At 45.6% G+C, this 21,482-nt stretch overlaps 1 protein-coding gene across 1 annotated transcript; it reads right to left on the reverse strand.

Annotated features, from left to right (window-relative positions):
• Positions 1–741: 741 nt before the first annotated feature.
• nol4la (nucleolar protein 4-like a) lies at positions 742–20,622 on the reverse strand. Its single transcript, XM_070840054.1, has 11 exons — positions 20,281–20,622; positions 12,084–12,239; positions 9,612–9,723; positions 7,879–7,988; positions 4,948–5,089; positions 3,874–4,163; positions 3,583–3,768; positions 2,859–3,047; positions 2,623–2,742; positions 2,287–2,476; positions 742–959 (listed from the first exon to the last, which is right to left on the reverse strand). Exons 1-11 carry the CDS (start codon positions 20,620–20,622, stop codon positions 742–744), a joined length of 2,055 nt encoding a protein of 684 aa, XP_070696155.1.
• Positions 20,623–21,482: the final 860 nt, after the last annotated feature.

A 21,482-nucleotide genomic window follows, 5' to 3' on the forward strand; every position in this document is an offset into this window, starting at 1 on the left:
GTCAGTCACTGTCCTGTTTAAATTTCACTTTGTCTGCTTTTTTTCTTGGCGTTTATATGTAAGTCAGCACGTCCTTCAGTAGCTGTTGAGGTTAACAGGTCAGTGGATTTAGCAGCGATTCATCTATGGACTTTAAAAAAGCAACGCTCCAAATTTCCCATGACACAGAAGTGAATTTGGAGAGAGTCATCATTTAGAAATGACTCGACTCAGACGACCCAATCATATCATGCCACTGTACAGCATATTTTACATTGGTGTGAAGATAGAAACAAGGTAATGGCACTAAATCACTGCTATTTAACCATTAATTTGTCCAAACGTCTGCACAAACGAGCTAGTGTGGCATTATGGTCACAGCTTAATTCAAGGTTAACACCTCTGGTACTCCGATGTGTACCAGTGCAGGTCATTTTTTCACATAGATCATCGCTTCCTGAGACGAATGGAGGTTGAAGTGGTAGAATGAACTGGATGGGATGAATGGCTACAGAGAACAGGGCACTAAGGTCAAAGTGAACCAAATGCATAAATAAACATTTTTCAGATATGTTCTGGCCCGTCCAAATACATAAACATGTGGGAATAAGTAAAGGTACCATACCTACAGGACCCACCGTGCACTGCAGTATCACTCGTGTACATTTGTGTCTTTGTATGCAAGTCTGCCCAAATTCGTGCGACCGAGAGTGACAGAGACGGACAGGCTGGGAGAAGGTATCGCCACGGTTTAGCTGGGGTTCAGTTCTGCTGCAGGATCAGGTTTTCCAGCTCGTCTGCTGAGCGGAGCAGGAAGGCGGCGGACTCCCGGTACCCTGCGATGAGCTGCCTCACCGCCGTGACCTCCGGAGGGCTGAGCTGGGCCGAAGCTCCACCACCGCCACCTCCCTGACCGTGACTGTTGGAGCTGGAGGAGGAGGAGTTTGGGCCGACTGACTTCATGCTCAGATCTGTGGGACCTGTGGACACAACAGGGATGGCTTAAGAAAAATGTACATTGGCGGAGATACATCAGAGAATATTCAAAAAGGCCAGGAAGCCTTAATCCTTAACCTGCAAAATGTATTTTGAGATATTTAACTCTAATCACAACTACGGTATTATGACATATCGTGTTACCATCAGGAACAAAAACATGCTCATCTAATATTTCAGAGACCTTAATATCCTGAAGAGGGCATTTAATGAACAATGCATCACTGATTCACGGAATACATCGAAAGGTCAGTTCACCCGAATTACAAAGAGCCCTCCAGTGGTTTTAAACCATGCAAATAGTTTTGATTGTGTTTGCTCGGGTTTTGAAAAATCACATTAAAACAATAGTCTACAGCCACACAAACACGTGTGAGGCTGCACTAAGACATGATGCTGAATCTAGCTAGCATGCTAACAATGCTAACAGCAATATTTTAGCAGGTAACATTAAGTTTGTCCACCATCTTAGTTTAGCATGTTAGCACCAAACATACAGTACAGCTGAGGCCGATGGGAACATGATCAGTTTTTGCAGGTATTTGGTCACAAAACAAAACTATTGGTCAAAGTGAAATTTAGCCCTGATGATGGCGCTATAGGAAAAGTTAAGGAATCACTAAAGTCATCATCTGGAAACCATGAATATCTGAGCATGTTGTATCCATCTTGTACATATAATGCTAAATAACTAAATGTTATTTAGGTGAAAAGTTAGAGGATCATTTTAGTCATTAGGATTTGTCCTCTGTACAACATTTTAAGGCAATCCGTATGATGGTTGGTGTGACATTTCAGTATGGACCATACTGACAGTGCTATCCCTTCGACAGCTAAAATGATTCAGCAACATCTCCCTAAAATGATGATGACTCCCTGGAATTTAAAGCATCCACCAACATCACTATGAAAAGCTTCAGTGGAAAAAAACTTTCTACTGAGGAAATACTCTCTTTGAAAACTGCTGGCAGTGACTTCTGTGGATTATCCACACTAACAGGGGCAATATCTCTTCAAAGAAATGTTGCTGTTACATTTATAAATGTTGTGAGAACAACAAACAGAAATCACCTGCAGTCCACAAAGGTTAAGGAAAAATCTTAAAGATGGATACCTCAGAGCCTGCACAAATAAAGCCTGATATTGGACCATACACCTCTGCAGGTAAATGGGAAGCTATATTATGTGTTTTTGGAATTTGGGTGAACCAACTCTTTAATCCTTACAATGCTCCTTTCCCTCTACCTGCACAGAGCATTAACAGTTGTTACTTGGTTATTTGGTGGAGCTGAGCTGACAGAAGCTCCTCACCGTTGGTTTGTGCAGCGCCAGAGTTCTGCTGGTGGCTGCTGACTGTCCCATATCCCCGCAGGTTGTAGTTGAGGCCTCCATTGGTGTAGAGCTGGTCTTGGGCAAAAGCTGCGCTGGAGATGGAGAACCCTGATGGGGCCACAGAGGCCGGGTCCCTCGAATTGGGCTTGTCAGCGGAGGCAGGCTCGTCCTGTGAGACATTAAATGCTCTCAGTTTTTGGCAGAATGTTGTAGTAGTATGTGGTGCAGTTTGGAGTTAATGATGCGTTGCCATCCTCGCACATTTCCAAACCCCTGCTGGGCAAATTCACAAACACCAACCGCCAAGAAATTTACCGTCGCCTGGTAGACATCAAGCCGCATCCTCTTGGCAGCATTTCTGGTTTCGCTGTCACAGGCAGCAGCGAGGATGTTCTCAGCCATGGCAGAGGTGAGGTGAGGAGGTGTTGGTCGTATCTGGCAGCAAGGGTCAGTGAGATTTTTGAGCGTCATGAATGCAAAACACTGCATTTGATGAGATTTATAACTGTGTGGTGCAAACAGGCAGCATTTTAACTGGGGGCACTTTGTACCTCAATACCGCCTTTTTTCATGCGGCGACAGGATTTGAGGTAGGTACGGATGCGCTTGCGGGAGCGCTCCTGGAACTCTGGGAACTGGCGGCTACAGGACTCGATGATGGCCTGGATCTTCTCCTTGGGCTGTTTGGAGATGGGCACCATGCGGTCCAGATTCTCATCCACGAACAGACGCACAAACATCTGACAGAGACAGAGAGAGGGGGAGGGGAGAGAGGGGATGTAGAGCAGAAAAATGGAGTGGGGGTGCAGGGTGGAGAGAGGAGAGGGTGTGAGAGTCGAAAACAAAAGAGAGGGAAGGGAAGGCAGTGGATGGGGGAGCATTAGAGGTAGAGTGGAAGAAGAGAGGATAAAGAGGGAGGGGGAGGTGAGTGGTGGAAACCATTGCTCACTCAGGATAGCATTTCTAGTGTTTGATTTTTCACTCATGTTTGCATTTTTGCAACTCTACTGTTCTGTTTCCATTAGACTCAGAAATGCACAGATTGCTATTTTCACAGTATAAACAGTGAGTACTGAGTACTTTCCTATGGTGGGTGTACATGTGATAATTTTTTCTCACCTTTAGTGCCTCTAAGGATAATATCTATACTCAGTAACACTACTTGTAATTCAGTGACATCCACCTGTGCTGCAGGGCCGCAGATAAGCACAGAGCTGTATCGTATTCGCTGTAAATGAATTGAATTATATGGCAACTGTTAGATGGGTTACTCACATTGAAGGCTTTAAGTCTCTCAGGGTCCATACCCTCAGCGTCATTGATCTTGTCACTGTCATCATGGTCATCATGATCGTCATCATCGTCGTCAATTATCTGTGCCCGACCAGAAGTCAAGTCCTCCGCGCTCATGCTCAGTTCAGTTTTCACAGAGTCATAGCTCCCTGAGCTGTAAGGTGGGGACTAGAAACACACACACACAAATATCATTTTTATAGATTACACAGACAAAGATAAAGCACTATATATGTGAAACTGTGATTAATCAAATAAAGTGTGTGTTCTCACCTTGTTGGCGTACTCTGTTTTGATGGGGTACTTCCTGTTGGGGTCTGCGGGGTAAGAGTTTGGCGGTGAGCTCCCCGCAGGCAGCAGTCTGTCGCTCAGATTGACCGGCTGCTGATCCTCTGAGGAGGACGAGGGCGAGGTGCTGAAGTCCAGGGGAGCGCTCAGCCCATTCTCTGTCACCTCCCCGTAAGGGGCCCCACCATCTGGGGGGTTCCCACCCACAGCCAGCACCTCCGGGGAGGTCAGGGCTGGCAGCCCGTTGGCACTGCTGCTCTCTGAGGAGTCGTCATCTGGCAGGAGGGGAGGAACAGGGTTCGTCATCACTTAGCATTAAAGTGGGTTTGTTTACTACAATAGGCACTATTATTGTCGAGAGTAACGACAGTGGGCGTGTAGCGACAGGGGGATGGGACTTCCTGCCTCATGGTGAGCTCTCAGACACTGTTAAGAAAGTGGGTATTGGGGTCAACTGTCAAGATAAATAAAAGTTAAGGTAGAAAAGGGGGAATCTTAGGAGTTTTAACAGCAAAGAGGGAAAGACACGAGGATGAGGAGGGACTGTTGGGGGAAGGGAGCCTTCACTTCCTGTTGTGGGCAAATTATAGCTTTTTAACCCTGTTTATGGCTATAAACTGATTCCAGTGTGGTGAGTTGTACATGTGCTCTGGGCAAACCTATGAACACTAGAACAGGGTAGTTCTCCCTTTCAATGATTTGCCCTATTTCCAGTTTTTTTCAGTAGTGCCTAAGCTGTGAAGGTTAATGTCGGCCTTTGTCCTACTTCTCTAAGCCCTGTACCCTGAGAGAGAGGGGTGCACAGTGGATTGGGGCTGCGGCGGTGTCCCACCCCCTGTAAGAGTGGATTTATTCGGATTATTCCACTAAGAACGAGGCAAGCTGTTCCCTGCGTACCACCACTCTGGATCCTTTCTATTCAATCAGTACAGCCTCAAGTTCCAGATGTAAATAAAGCTAAAAAGAACCAAGAGCGCATGAAAACACATCATTCCAATAACATCCCGTGAGAGGTAATAGTTCAAGGAGGCTGTGTGTGTAGAGTCAGTGATGCCTCACCGTCCTCCTCTTTAACGGTGGCTGTTGGGTTGCTGACTCGCTCTCCATTGACTGGACTGGGCTCAGGCACTGGGGGCTGCTCAGCTGCAACCCATGTGGGCTCAGAGATGTTCATGTCCTCGCTGCTCACCGAACTGTCATCCTGAAGGGAGACAGCGGGAGACAAGAGAGGGACTGTGAGGGAGGGAAAGAAACCTGGACAGGCAGAGTGAGCGGACTGCTGAGTGTCAGCAGAAAGATTCTCAAGACTTCCAAGCAACTTCCAAGTTTCCCGTCCGTCCTGTAGAGATAAAGAGAGGGCTGCAAAGAGAGAGACTGTCTCTCTATCTCTCTTGTTTTTGGTTTTGCTGTTAGAGGACAGGTTCACTCTTTTTTAATTTAATCTCAAAACAATTCTGAATACTGACATGCCCTTATGTATGTTGAATGGAGTACTGGTGGCTTACGATATCTTAAGTTTACTGTATATGAGGCTTCAGCGGTCTGAGATCTGAGGATACCCTCCAAAGTTGGGGGGGGTTTAGCTTGAAATGCTAAAAAAAAGCTGCTTGTTGTTATGTTTTCTGAGGGTTTGAATGAATAAAATGATGGTAATGGTGATGAAATCCCCTATTAGTGCTTCTGCAGACAGTATTTCCTGGTCTTCTCTGTAGCATCAGCTGAACTTCAGATTCCTTTTCTGCATAAAATGAGGGCTTTGGATTTTGGTCCTCATTACTTACACACACACACACACACAACAATTACAGACACAAACAATGCTTTCCATATACATTTATAAATGGATGTGGATAGTTAATGTACATTTTACTGATTTAACTCTTGCTAGAGTCTGGCAGCAGAAAACAAAGAAATGCAGGAGCCTCCCTGTTAAGTAATATGTTTCTTGGAGCACTGCTATTTATAACTCAGTTACGTAGAGACCCTAAAGATGCTTGTTGTAGCGTAAGACAAGTGGGGGTGAGGATTACTAAAGGAGAGCCGAGTAATCTCACAAACTACTCAAAGGCTGTCCTGAGCTTTGGCATCGATCTGTGAATTATCTGCTAGCAGCCATGACCACATTTCAGCCCCAGGCCAGTTTACTTTATGCGTCTCACAGAAACGGTGACTCCTCTTTGGCCTGCGTGTACGGCATCATGTGTCAGCTGGCAGAAGGGGGCAAAACTATGACTGTGTGACGGAAACAGAGCAGAAATACATCTCGTCATCTCATTTCCACCCACACGAGCACACAAATAGGCCTAAACTCCTGGGAATATGCATCCGTCCCTCTGTAAGGGGTTTGAGGAGGACCAAAATGCTCAGTGACAGCTCCATTAGGTACCAAGTGAGCAATAAAGAGAGCGACAGAGAGAGAGAGAGAGAGAGAGAAAGGGAGGGAAAGAGGCACTAATTGCAGTTTCTAACTAGTTGGAAATGTAGCATCATCAATGTCTATGCTTTATAAAGTATATAAAAGATAAAGGAGGAGGATTTACTTTAAAAATTAAGACCAGGTTCATCACATAACAGAGTTTAGAAAGAATGAAGTTGAAGCACTTGGTGGCCTAAGAATAGAATAGAATAAACTTGATTGTCCCACCAATAAGACAAATATACACGTCTTCAGGAGCTGATGCCGCCTACGGTGTAATTAAGATCTCCCAGCATGGAGATGTTTTTGTGTAGAATTAAAGTGATTACTCTATGCTATGCTTATCATCTAGGAACCGCTTTCGTCTTTATTATTCAAGAAACGCCAAACATTCAGTGGTTTGAGCTTCACACTTATGGATTTGCTGCTTTTCTAAAACTAAATATTTTTTGGTTTTGGTCTATTATGCGGACAAAACAATTACAGGAATCCGGAGATGTCACTTTGATTGGCAATCAGTACTCGGCCTGTTTTAGTGGTGTTTTTAACAGCGAGGCCCGTGTCCAATCTAAAAGGCCATACTGAGGTGCACAGCAGAGGGAACGTTGGGTAAAACAGGAACAACAACATATCTGAGGCACGTTCTCATCACAGCTTCTTTAAACATAACTTGTGTAGTTTTGTTTCTTTACTGTACAGTGACAAGTTCTGTAGAACAACATGCAAACAGCTGAAGAAGTGACTGCTCCATCAGACCGGATACATGCATCCATGCATTATCTATACTGCTTAACCTTAGAGGGTCAGCAGGGTGGGCTGGAGCCAATCCCAGCTGGCGTTGGGCGAGAGGCGGGATACACTTTCGACAGACCACATACACAAATTTCTACAGATCAGCTTTTGTCAACGGAACAAACCTGCTGCTTTGAACTGTCTTCTAATCTAGTGCAGCAGATATGGAACAAATGACTACAATTCTCCTCCAACACTGAAATAACCCTCTGTGATGGTTAATTATTAAATTATTGGCCTGCTCATTCTCAGTCTGCACACAGATGTGACCAACTCTCTGAGCATTTGTTAATTTGTACTCACCCGCAAATCACAGTCTGGGTCATTGTTCCGGATAATCCTAATTATGCGTGAGTGAGGTCGACATTATCATCATCAAGTAGCGCTCCCTGCACTTTAGTGACAGTGGTTTCTGAGCGTTCCTGTCACAGCCACACATGGGAGTGGTCTCACACATGACGTCACCCTGCACAGAAGATTTACTAATCCTCATTTCACACTGAGCTCCTCCTCCCAGCAGGGGGACCGCTCTGATTGCTTAATGTTGACTTGAAAGTTAAGAGGAGGGATGTTTTGTGGTGCTTGCACTAAACATTTCTCCCTGCAGCCCTCATGAGACTGAAGAGAAAAGAACCAGAGGATTTGTGTAAACAATGCAAATACAATTATAGTGAAAAAGGAGATCTTAACAGTGGATGATTCTCTAATTAATTAATTACTCCTTAAATATATGCTCACACTTCACAAACATCCACAGTCTGCTTGCAGAAAGAGGCACTTACCCTCTCTGTGGCTGTCATGCACTGCAGTTTCATTTGTTTCAGGTAGGTGGCAGTAAGAGGCATGTTGTAATCGATGAGGTCCGGGACCAGAGAGGTTGGCCTGTCATTCTCTGACAAAGAAAAGACAAGTAAAAAACAGGCTGACACACAAACACCTATAAATAATGATGTTGCAATGTCTAATAAATACAGAAGCAAGCAAATGAATGTAATTAGTACAAATCCTCAGTGAATCATGTCTATTTTATCTATGTATATTTACTCACTTGTTGTACTTATAGTGTCACTACATGAATATTTCCATTTTATTTTATTTCCGGTCCACTGTAATTCAGAGAAATATTGCACTTTTTACTCCACTACATTCATATGACAGATATATTTACCAGTTACTTTTCAGATTTAGATTTGACCTCTAAAACATGTGATCACTTTATAAATTATGCATTATTATGGATTAAAGTACCCAAATGTACATGAACTAGTTCAAACTGTTGTCTACTGATACATTTATTATTTGCACAGGATCAGATCAGATTTTATGACTGTAATGACAAAATATCAATATATCTATATCTGTGCAATAAAAATATCCCAAATTAGCTATTAACAGTTCCTGCTTGAAATGTATCCATGGATATACGGAAACTTATTACTGGATTAATTTGATACTGAAGAAAACTCAGAATATGATATTTCTCAGGCAAGTTCTGCAATTACAAGAAGCATCTTTTTTCCATTATTGTAGGTGGATTTCTGGAAATTTATTTGAGGAGAAAATTATATCCTCAGAAAAATCAAAAGATCTGTGTGTTCAGAATTGACTGAGTTGTGATGCAGAGGAGCAGTGCAATTTTTGGATGGAAATCAGCAGGCAAAACTGCAATAACTAACTTCCTGTTGTTTTTAAAGCACCTGTCCGTCATCTGCCCCTCCTCACTTACAGTTTGAACACTTTTGCTCTATATTAACTACTAAGTTACACAGAAGAAACTGGACTGCACACCAATAAATGTAGCACCAATTTAGTTTTTTAGTGGCTTTTCTTTCCGCACTGAATCCCTCTGTAAAGAAGCTCTGTGAGGTCTGTTCTAATCACGTGGACAAATTCTTCAAGTGAGGAACAATTGCTGCAAGATCCTGCAAAACACCTGAGAAGCATTGCCCTTGACTGTATGTAACACCTGAAATCAAACAATGTGGCTGAGAGCTGCCTGCAGTCTTCACACCGGCCACTAGAGGGGCTCTGTGATCATTTTGGTGGGTCTACATAATCCAAGAGATGTGGTCCTCTTGAGTCTTTGTTACATCATGTCACTGACAGATATATACAATCTGTTTTATTAATGTGGGCCCCATCAAAAACTCTTCAAAGTACAAACACCTAAGATCATATCAGCTCATATTTAGTATTTGACAGGACAATGGAGAACTTACACTGCCTGTCATTCACATGCCAAACGCAAACTGTACACCTCTATCTTATATTCACACTTCTGTGAATCTTATGATGAAATTATTTCAGAAAAGCCAACTATCATGTCTGGCTGTTGTGTTAGAAGACTGATTTATCTCAGCATGCATTGCTATATAGTAATTAACCGTTTTCCATGTCAGCATGTCAAACGTTCTAAGATTTATCCACTCTTAAAGGTTGATCTCAAAAATAGCATATCAGGTAATGATGTCCCCAGAATTAGCGAGCCATCCACAGGTCACATGTGTGCCGTTACCTTTGAACTCTGCAGTGCTGGGGTTGATGTGCATCCTCTTCTGACACTCTCCACAGCTCATTAGGAACCGAGTCACCGCCTCTCTGGGCAGGAAGGCGTAGGTCTCTGCTATCTGTGCCAGGGGAGTGAGCAGAGGGGACTGGGTTACGACAAAAAAACAGCAGCAGATTTGGCTCAGGCTGCAGCTGAATTCACACTGTGTGCAGGTGTGTTAGTTTTTTTTTTTTTTGTACAGTGTATGTGTGAAAGTTTGGGGTCAGTGATTATGTGCTATCTTGATGTGTCATGAGGAGAAATCCTCCCTCTAAGCGATCTCTCGTGCCTTCAGATGGCCTAATTCCAGCTGCAGCCCCACACATATTTCTGCTTTGATACCCTAAAACGCAAGTGGTGTTTGCCATCTTTTTACATCTCTCTTCCTGCTCTCTCAGGTGCAGTCCAATCAGATCTCCAACTCTCTCTCATGCACAGCCTTTCCTTTTCTGTTTGTCTCCACTGCTATGCCACCCTCCCCTCCTCACCCCCTCTGGCGTTTCCCTGTAAAATGCGACCTTCACGTGACCATGGAGAGTCAGCAGGGGTGCCCACCCCCACCGGCCCACCAAGACCACCATCACCACTGCCACAGCTCCCATCCCCTTTGCCCCCCCCCACTCCTCGTGGGCCCTTGAGGCAGCTGAGAGGGAAAGGCCACCCAGAGGAGCGTGCACCTCCCAGAAGGCCACAGTGACAGTTCCATATTATGCCCTGCCCCAGTGATGCTGCCTCCTCAAAAGGGTACACTCTATGAGACGTGACAGGACCTCTCTACAGGGCAAGAGGAATTGGCTCTATGAATTTATTTCCCAATCCTAGGGGGGGGCTGGGCGATGGGGAAGGACAGGGGGGAGTACCAAAGTCCTAAACCCCCCAACACTGCACTAAAGCTGCATACAAAGCCCCTTGTTTTGTCAGAACGCCACACCCGAGCAGAGACCGCACCTCGGTTTGCAATGTAAACTCACATATTGCCTTTGTTCCATCCATTGTGTGAGTCAAGCACCGCACATACTTTGTTTTCCTGGTAAAGGTGGTTAGTTGTTCCCTTGGAAACTCCTGATGCTAAAAATGATACATTACGTTACCAGAGATAAGAAGTACTGCCTATAGTCGTTCACAGAAAAAACACTTCACTTGTTTTGGTGGTCACGGGGTGTTAAATATGCCTTTAGTCAGGGGCACTTGGACGTTTTGGCCCCTTGAAAGAACCTCGCTGTAAGCCCATTTCTTTCAAATAAAACAACCCTACTGGGATTTTTTAACTCTCTCCAGCTGTGAGCCACGTTTAACACAAAGGAAACGGAGAGGTTGTCCGCACGCTTCCAAAAAATGCTTTTATCGATGCAAGGTCTTTGTCAGGCAAACATCCACACAACAAAAAGCAGACTATATTATACATACAGACCCCAAAAAAATGACAGCTCCACATACGATAAGGAGATCCACTGATAAATAACATATCTAAATTAAATGCATTTTTCCCTCTTTTAAAAAATGTTTTAATGAAATGAAAAAATGTATAAAACAAAGCTGATTGGAATGTCTTTCATTTAGTCTGTCAAACAATTAGATAAATTGAGTCTTTCACCTGCTGGTGGCGCTAGAAGAGAAGTCCAAGGATCGCCCAAGTTTTTAGGATCTATCCTCTGGGAGCAGTGAATGTTTGTTCAAAATATGAGGGCAAATATTTAAGGAGTTGTTGAGATATTTCAGTCTGGACTAAAGGTTGGACCGACCGACAGTCAGTGCTTTCCCTAGAGCCAGAGTGAGGTAACAACTGTTGGATGGATTGCCAAAGTAAATCTATTCATTGTCCTCTGAGGATGAATCCCGCTGACTTTGGCGGTCCCCTGACCTTTTATCTAGTGCCAACATCAGGTCAAACTTTGAATTGTCTAATACTTTATTTTATGACTAAATACTGAAGAAGAGAATGACATTCCCATGAGCTACAGCTGTTCTTTGTATCTAGTGCTAATTAGCTCATATTAGCCTGCTAACATGCTAAAATAAGATGGTGAACACTGTAAACTTTATACCTGCTGAACATCAGCATGTTAGCATGCTGACGTTAGCATTTAGCTCACCACTGTCCCTAAGCACTGCCTTCTAAAGCTGCAATTATAACTGTAGACTCTTCTTCTCTGTCTGTCTATACAGTTGCGGTCTGTTTGTTGTTTGCAAGCATGTTTTTCCTGACAAAAGTGTTGAAAGTCAGACAAGAACCCGGGAGCGTGAAAATTTCAGTGTGCTTTCCTTTTTCCTTTGTTTGCCATTTTTCGTCATGCGGCACCAGTAGCAGCTCTGCTTGTTGTACAGATATGGATGAAACGGCACAGAGAAGACAGCAATGTTGACTTTACTGTGAACACTCTGTGTCCACTCGTATAAAGAAACACTCAGAGCTGAGCTGTAACCTACAGCTGTACCCACCGCTTTGTAGGTCTTCTTTTGGCCTGCATGTTTGGGTGCTCTGCCAGGATCGGCGCCCATCTCCACGTGCATGGCATAGATGATGTCGAAGAAGTCCTCTACCACGGCTACACGCTTCAGGGAGGAGTTATCTTGGGCTGAATTCCCATCAGAACACTGAAACACAAACAGAGACTGGAGTTTAGCTGAATGTCCTGCCTCAGGCCGGCAGACTGTGTATCATCTACTGCAGAGGATCTCTGATGTTATAGCTGCAAATGGAGATTCCTGCATCCATATGACATAAGCAGCAACTTTAAGGCATGTGAGTCATGGGTAATGTGGTTTCAGACAGTCACACACACTGTACAAAGTGTCCTCACCAGCACTGAAAAAAAAAAAAAAACTTGGGACAACTTGTCTTATTTCAGTCATTCTCTCTTTAAATTCCTCTCTCAGGTGGGGAAGTCTCGGCTCGGCTGGGTCGTCAACCATCACCTCATCTCCACAAAAATAACATCACTGACTGTGTATAGGACCCACAGTTCCTCCTACCACCACCTCTGGCGCCCGTACTGCTGACCCTGTCGCCATAGAAACTGCTACTGATTTCTCCCGGGCAGGTGTGCTGGGCAAAGGGTCATGTGACACACCATACAAGTGGGATCGCCAGGACAACGGCCTACATCTGCAGCACCACATGGGGCTTTCCTCTCCTTTCTGCCTCCATCTTTCTCTCCAAGTGATTCTCTCATCCCCTCATTTCCCCTTTAAAAACACATCAACGCATTTTCCACTAGATCTTATCTTTAAATTCTGCTCCTGCTGATATTTCAAAGCATCCCAACATGCATGAAATGGGGGAAGAAAAAAAAAAAGAATATGGATATGGGCTTTTAATTAGTTCTTTTGTTCACAGGTCTACATCCTCCAAACAGATGTGAGCCACACTCTGACATTTTGTGGAGACTGGGTTCTAGGTGGGGAGTGATCATTTCTTGTTTGAGTGAAGAGAAGGGTCCAGAGTTCAAAAAGTTGTCCCCCTGGCACTGAGGAAATCACACTTTTTTCCCCTCCCTCTCCTTGACATTTCTGCACAGTTCCAGGGATCTGACATTTCATTTTCTCATTCTCCCCCAACTGCGTCCTCTCCCCTGCCTTCATGTCTTCATCCTCTACCTTCGTCCCGTCTTTCTTTCTCCCGCCCCCCCTCCTCCTCTTTCTCTCTCCTTGCTCCTGCTCTCCCAAGTGCGAGGTAATGATCGTTGCCATGGCAACTAAAACCAGCTCACAGAGCGGGTTTGTTTTAATCCGGCCCTCTCTCCCTCTCCCTCTCTCTTTCTAGCCACTCTCCCCCTGTCAGCATGAGCTAAATGTAATGATAATAAATGAAATAATAGCGATCCTGCACCTCATCATCACAGCTGTAATCTATCGCACTTGGAGGTATCATCATCACTCCCCGGTGACATCACCACCACCGCCGCCACCGCTGCTGCTGCTGCTGCTGCTGCTGCTTGGGACAATGGTGTCAGGTCCATTCACGCTGGATTTAGATAATCTCATACAACTGTGGGGTGTGCAGTGCACCCACACTGCTTCTGCATCCTCCACTGAATCCTACCCCAACAAAATATCGCTGGGTATTCTGCTGGGAACGAAACATTTCAACCCACCAGTGTTAGACCTGGTGGTGAGCTTGGCTAATTCTGCTGAAGTCCACATCCAAGAGCAATACGTGTGTGGGGCTGCAACTAATATTTTCAGGAAAATGCTCAGCAAAATTTTCTAAAGCCCTAGGTGACATCTTCAAATGTCCCTTTTTGTCCGACCAACAGTCCAATACCCCAAGATACTGAATCTACAATGATATAAAGAATAGAAAAAGAGCAAATCAACACATCTGACAAGCTGAAACTAAGGAATGTTTTGCATTTTAGCTAGAAAACTGACTCATAGGTTAGTTGCTTATTAAAAATGCCTGATGATTATTTTATTAATCGATTGATCTAGCTCCAATCGTCAGACCTGCTACCCAAAGGCCTTCTCGGGCTCCTCTGCACCAAACGGCTCTTTAGTTTCCAAACACAAGTCAGCCGGGAGTTAAACATTCACCTCTGAACACGACATGCTTTGAGTATGTGTGTATTTGTGTGTGCCATGTGTGTTTAAGTGCACTACATGTCTACCGGGCAGCGCTTGTAGCTGAAGCATCTCAGAGGAGAACAGCTGTTGAACGGCGCTGTAGATATTTGGTCTCATCAGCAGCATGCCGTTTTAAAGAGCAAAGGAGACATGTCAGCATCCCTAATCGCCAACAACACCGCAAAACTCTCGCCCTCCTTCCTCTCCTTCCCTCCTTCTCTCTGTCTTTCTAATCCCGTGTGGACTTTGCTCTCCCTAGCCACTGTACAACCAGCCCCCATCCCCTGCGCGCTCTCCCTGTCCCGCACCAAACCGCTCTGTTGCTAGGAGACTGGAGGGGTTGAGTTGTCTGCCCCCACCCCCGCTGGCAGTCACACACACACCACACACACATACACTGTAGCAGAGGGGAGAGAGGAGCAGTCCTGCACACAGGCAGGTCAGGAGGAGGAGGAGGAGGAGGAGGAGGAGGAGAGGGGGGGTTCACGGAAAGCAGCTGGGTCACAAAGACAGGCCAGCAGAGATAGAGGAGATGCATCACACAAGAAATTAGCTCCATCGTGAACGGACAAACAAAAAGCTCAGTGCTGCTTTGCTTTTAACTTTAAAAGTCAAGGTGTAACATGAAGATGTTAGGTGTTTTATTTTGTAGACGTGGCTGCACAATAAGTAGCTTAGGTAGTGGCAGCAGTGATGTTTGCTCAGGTACTTTGTGTGTGTGTGTGTGTGTGTGTGTGTGTGTGTGTGTGTGTGTGTGTGTGCGTGCGTGCACCCAGCCAGTAGGGAGTAAAGATGGCTGTGTCAACAGTACTCATGACTCAGATTATCTCACTGTAGATGTGACAACAGGTCATCTTTTAAAGCCCCATCACCCCTCTGTAAATCTATCAGCTAGCTAATGGACACATAAAGGGAACAATCCCTGTTTCCTCTGCATGTGTGTGTGCATGTGTGCCTCAAGAGGAAGATAACGCAAGATAAAGGTTTGCATGACAGAAAAACTGGGATAAAACAGACTATTACCTCCACAGTGACCCAATTTTTTTTTCATAAAGCCCGTCCCCTTATATTTCTTTTTTCTTTACACCATCATCCTCCTCTCTCCTCTCCGCCTCAATTATAAAGCCATGTCATTAAATCCACATTAGGTGCACCTAATGTGGAGCTCTAGCCCTCTGTCCGACGTCCATGTCTGTGTGTGTGTGTGAGTGTTTCCCTCTGGGCTGCTCCCATGATGAACATTATTTGATAGAGTGTGTGACATCCCCAATATCCCAGCGAGCCGGAGACACAGACAGTCCCACCAGCACCGCAGACTGGCACTGTTGACGTTCCAGTCACTGACTCAAAATGGTATGTAAATGACTCGCACACACACATCACATCCCAGAGTCCATTTCACCATTTTCAGGCTATTATCATACTGTCCCAGTTCGTTAAATGTTGGCCCTGCAAAGGTATTAAAAATGACAGTAGCGGTGTGGTAGGAAGATTATCGCCGTCTTAAAGACCCTGTATCTGTGTGTGTGTGTGTGTGTGTGTGCATGTGTGTGTGCGTGCGTGAAGCAGAACTCAGACTATCTTCCACACAGGGGGGAGGCCCCCAGGCCAGTTAAAAATGGTGTTAATTTCTCCTCCTATGGGAAAGCAAAGCACGGTCTCTCCATGGCAACAGAGAGGGTGCTGAAGGGAGGAAACACAGAGCATGCGATCAGCGACCCCCTCTTTGTACAAGCACACACACACACACACACACACACACACATACAAAACTACCACATACGTGCAGTACTGGATTTCATTACCCATTTACAGTACGCCAACGTAACATGGTAACGTCTGAAATGAACACATATTGACATGGATTTCCTAGTGGATCCCAGTTGGACTCGTTAAACAAAGAGGTCCTCTCCAGCCTCAAGTCAATCACACATGCACAGGTAGGCTAAATTCTCGCTCTGGTTTGGGGTGGGGTGGGGTGGTGAGCATTTGGCGTCTGAACCCATGAGTGTGAGCTCATGTGTTGCCCCTAATAAGCACTGCCAGAAAGGGATGAAACAAATAAAAATCACAGTGGACAAAAGCACAGGAGATCCTCTATGCAAAAATAGCATTAATGCAAATGTTGCTGAATAATAGGGCCAGTATTCTTTTGACTCTGTGGCCTCTCCACAAAAGAGGAGCTCTCAGGGGAAATGCGGACTAATTAATCAGATAATAATGATGATGTTCCTCTTCCCGTCTGACGCTGAGGCACAAACATTTAAGGCCCATTTTCCAAGACACAGATTAGTAATTTCTGGTTTCTGAGCGAGGAGAGGACGTCCTGTAAATTGATAGCATGATGAAATCCTCTACATGTGGCCGTCCTGTTTAATTTGATTCGTTCATCACTTCCAAGCTGCAACTAGCCATTATTTTCAGTATCACTTAATCTGCAGATTATTCTCTCAATTCATTAATGAGTCATTGAATACAGTGGAAAATGCTCATTACAACTTTCCAGAGCCCAAGGTGGCGTCTTCAAAATTCTTATTTTATCTGATCAGACCTCAAAGATGTTCAGTTTACTCTCATTTTAGTCAAAGAAAAGCAGCAAATCTTCAGATTTCAGAATCTGGAGCAAGAAAATGTTTGAAACAGTTATTTGATCATCAGAATAGTTGCCTATAGAGCTGCAACAATCAGTTAATTAATCAATTAGCTAATCAACAAAAAATAATCTGCAACCATTTTAAGAAATGATAAATTGTTTTGAGTCTTTCTTTAAATGATACATTCCTCTCTGGCTTTTTAAAAAGTCAATATTTTCTGGTCTCCTTCGTCTTGTCTGATAAATTATGGGATATCTTTGGACTGCTGATCAGCAGATTATTGAAAATCATATGAAAATAAATGTGAGTTGCAGCCCCAATTGCCAATTAATTTCCAGCTGATCAACCGTTTATCTATTTGTGGTCCGACAGATTGTAAATAACGGGTTTGGACTAATCACAGGAGTTTAAATGTGAAGGTTGGTTTCATAGTTCGTGGTAGAACATCCAGCAAACACGACTCAACTTTCACTTTTACACATCATGTAAAGTGTCTCTGCACTGTTACATGTATATATATATATATATATATATATATATATATATATATATAAATGTCTGTGTGTGTGTGTGTGTGAGAGAGAGAGAGAGAGAGAGACATGAACAGAGATATTTACAGATTTCAGTTGGCATGGCAACAAAAAGCAACAGCTCGCAGTACTTCAAATTTTTCAGTACAATGCTCATATCAGCCGAGAGGAAATGCACAGGGCGTTTAAGCGTTTCTTTTTAAGCTGGCTGCACTCTGACTCCCTTCGTCTCGGGAAAGTCTGTGTGCAATTCTGTGGTGCATCTCTGTGTCTGCTTCTGGTCCCGCTCCCCTCCTCCTCTGTAGCATCCTCTAATCAGGACATAATGAGAGCTAAACGAGGCTGCATCTCCACACTGAGGGCTGCTGGATGCTCTGAGCACTGGCAGGGCTCTGAGTTGTGCAGAAAGAGGACGCGACAAGACGGGCTGGTGGACAGGGATGGACATCAAACGCACAGAAAGAGAATAATTCTGTGTCCGGCTTGTAAAGGAGGCATCTACACTGAGTCTGTGCGACTGTGCCCTGCCTCCTGGTCCTGTCACACACTGAAGCTGCCTTGTATGCTTCACTGACACATAGAAGAGACCCTCTCTGTCTGTACATCAACCACCATCCATCCCTACCCCCACCCAGCCTCCCGTCATTTAGCCCCATGCCTGCCCCCATACAGAAACTTGGCACACCCTGGGAGCAGCTGCAGCGGGGCTTCCAGTGCTCTAGCTCCAGAGACACGCCCCCGGGCCTGCAGCCGTAAGAGGAGGCAGTGACCATTGTGCGTGCGTGCGTGTTTGTACGCGTGCTCGTGTATGTGTGTGTGTGTGTGTGTGTCACTTTTCCACTGGCCCAGGACAACCTATTTATACAGCCCACGACGGCTGAATCAAAAATCACGCTTTCTAATAGTCACATGCATATAAATTGGTTGATTTGTCAGTTCTGAGTCATCATTAGAAGCAGCTTGTGTTGGCTGATGCTTTGTTTGTTGTTTAAATTTCCCAAGTGGAGCTGCGGCAGGAGGAGGTTTTCCCCTGCCGTATGATATAAGCTACAAAGTGCATGCACTCCTCTCCAATAAGCAGCAAACTAAACTTCTTTTTCTATAAGATTTTTTTCCCCATGCAGCCTCAGAGAATAATTTCAGCTCAGCCATTGTTGGATGGGCCTCACAGAGGAATCACGCTGACCTGCAGGATGTCATTTTGATAAATATACTGGACAAGGGGACACAGAAGAATTTCACATAAGACAACAAATGACAAGAGCCACAGACAAAAGCTAACCAACAACACATTTCAGCCACCATCTGCACCTGCAGAGGCAGATCACACCTGCCCTCTTGCCCAGGGGGAAACATAATATTGAGAGGAGATTAGAGGAGTTTTGTAAAGGCAGTTGGTCTAAATCTAAATTGTGCATTCACACAGGTAAAACACCTGTGGAGGGATCAGTGCTTTTCAGTCTAAATCAAAGGATTCAGTCTCTAATCGGTGCCAATATCTCCTCTGGTTTGTTAACAGAAAATGTGTCTCTGCTCTTTGAGGTCCAGTGAGACTCTGCCCCAGCAGGGCAGGAGGGGGGAGATTATTCCCTGAAGGCGCTCATTTAAAATGGTGGTTTTCTCCTCGCTGGCACAGCAGGGCCAAACGCCGTTCAGAGACATGGACGCGCGTGCACCTGCCCACGTGCACGCGTAAGGAGCCACGGGGGTTACAGCTGACACTTCACGGTGCACATGTTTATCTCAGCAAACGATCAAAAAAAAGGAGTGTGTGGTTTAACCCTTCATTCACCAGCAGCCCCGGTGCAGCGTCTGATGACCTGACTTCCATTACACCACAGAGGAGCCCACCCTTCACCCACAGACGTGTGGAAGTGAAGTCAGAGCACTAACTGTGGGCGTGTGTCGCTATCAGTCCCGAGCAGACCCTTTTGTTTCCGACACAGCCCCTCACGTGGTCGCCAATTACGCACAGCTGCCACGCTCCGTCAAATGCAGAAATTCATTTTTAAATGTTTCTCTTTGCGCGGACAGTGCTCGTGGAGCTTGATGTCGGAACGTGCACAATAAAATGCTGCAGAGGCAGACTATCCCGGACTACACAGGTGTTGCCAGAGCAACGAGTGCCTGCGAGCCGATCCGCATCCTGCCCAGGACAATGAGAAGTGGGGTGCAAACACTGAGACTCACACTGTGTGCCACACAATGACACTGTCATGAAAAACACATTTATCTAAGTGTTTTCGAGCCCCATCTTTTCCCTCTCCGTGGAAAACAAATGAGCCGGACACGCAGACACGGTCCGTGTTGCTCGGTTAGGATGGGACAGTGAGGGCGCGTGTCTTTGATGAATGGCTGACAATCAAACCCGCTGAGCCCCGCAGTAGGAAGGTGAATGTGACACCCCTCTAAGTTGGCGTTAATAGCCCGGGGTCTCTCAAGGAGCACACCGGGGTACCCTGACATACCCGACCCACGAACATGCCGTTGCATCCACGCACGCGCGCGCACGGCATCGCCACATCGGGCTCCACGAGACCCAAACAGCGAGATTCAAAGTAAATGTTGTCAATAGTCAATTATCTCGTGCTTTGCGCTCGGCAGCGTGCAGCTGACAGGACTTCAACCTCACTGGCGAGATGGCTATGCATGATAGCCTACCTTTTACAATCGCGATTGCCAGGAGGCACCGGCGTTGCTATGGCAGCAAGGGATGAGAGTAGGGCTGCTCTGGTTGGGATGTGGACAAAGTGAAGCTTTATGAGGAAAGACGAGGGCGAGCCGGGACGACGAGGCGTTATAAGTTGTCGTTTTATTCATGTGACAAGTGCATGTGTGCATCCAGAAATAATGACAACTTATAGGCGGCAACGGGACACCTCGTGCTCGTGTACAGGCATGGTCACACATACACACGCACACACGCACATGCACACACACACACTTTACCGTTGACTTGACCGGGACATATAGGACGGGTTTCCCTGGAGCTCCTTTCTTGTTGTGCTCTCCCAAAACGTTGGTCCCGACCTGAAATCCTTTGGACTTCACCCAGAATTTGAATTTGGCGTTGATGTGGCTGTTGTCGATATAAACGCCATCCGACTCGTCGTTCTGCAACAGTGTCTGCATGATTTTGTTGTATTTTCGCCGGGTGACGGTCTTTGTTTTACCGGAGTCTCCATAAGTCCGGAGACACCAGTCCTGAAATTCACTGAACATCTCCGCCTCCAACACGACCGGACTCCGGCTCCTTTTGGGCGCATCCACGCACGCCTTTTTCGTTGCCATCGCTCCCTCTCTCCCTCTTTCTGTCTGAACCCGTTCAAACAGCCCCGGCTAATAAAGAAAAGACTTGAACGGGCTGGTCCTCCTCCTCTGGGCCCCCGCTGTCCCGCGTCCAGGAGGCTTGGTTCAGGTTCTGGGACGTTTCCTCCTCGTTGCTTCCTCGCCAAAGTGACCCGGACAGTAGCACACCTGTTTGCAGAGAGGCAGTGCTGTCCCGAACCGCAGCGGTGAAAAATGTCACTTCCTCACATCATCCGCCGAGGAGCAGAGAGGGGGGCTGTCCTACAGTACGCTCAGCGGGTTTGTCCCACCTGTGCGTAAAACGCTCTCCACTAAAGGGTAGGCTATGAAAAAAAAAACCCACAGTCCTCGCTAAACAACAAAGAACACAGACAAAAGCGTGGAAACAAACGTCGCTCTCAGTTCCTATCGACCTACTTTCTAACAGCCAACACTATTTTCGGATGCGGGTTGCTCAACCCTTAAAAAAAAGCGCAAAGATGCTCACAATGTGCTCCTGTGTGGCCACATATCCGATCAACATGCGCCACCTGGGATTATTCCTGCGCCTCACACCTGTTTGAATGTGATTCGCTCTTGCACCGCCTGCTCTTTCTATCCCGTAAAAAAGCCACACTCATATCTGCATCACACTGTGACTGGATTAATATGCAGCAAAGCCTGCGGGTTACAAGTAGCGTTATGATGCCCAGACGCAGAGAGAAAAATGTCCGATTTGGAGACGTGGAAGGTGAGAGAGGGTGGGGGCAGAATTTATTTGATACTGTCTGAAGAATATGCTAGAAAACACTGGTGTGACCGTCTCCTTTTCAACAGGAAACTGTTTGTGCCGATACAGGTGA

The sequence above is a fragment of the Pempheris klunzingeri genome, chromosome 11, assembly GCF_042242105.1.
Source record: "Pempheris klunzingeri isolate RE-2024b chromosome 11, fPemKlu1.hap1, whole genome shotgun sequence".
Taxonomy (NCBI): Eukaryota; Metazoa; Chordata; class Actinopteri; order Acropomatiformes; family Pempheridae; genus Pempheris; species Pempheris klunzingeri.

Bases quoted from the DNA above. Each gene is read 5' to 3' on its own strand.
- nol4la (XM_070840054.1), bottom strand. From the start codon at position 20,622: ATGGCAACGAAAAAGGCGTGCGTGGATGCGCCCAAAAGGAGCCGGAGT. The intron at 12,240-20,280 runs GTAAAGTGTGTG...TTTGTGTTTCAG, and splicing joins ATGTCCCGGTCAAGTCAACG to TGTTCTGATGGGAATTCAGC. The intron at 5,090-7,878 runs GTAAGTGCCTCT...GTCTCCCTTCAG, and splicing joins GCATGACAGCCACAGAGAGG to GATGACAGTTCGGTGAGCAG.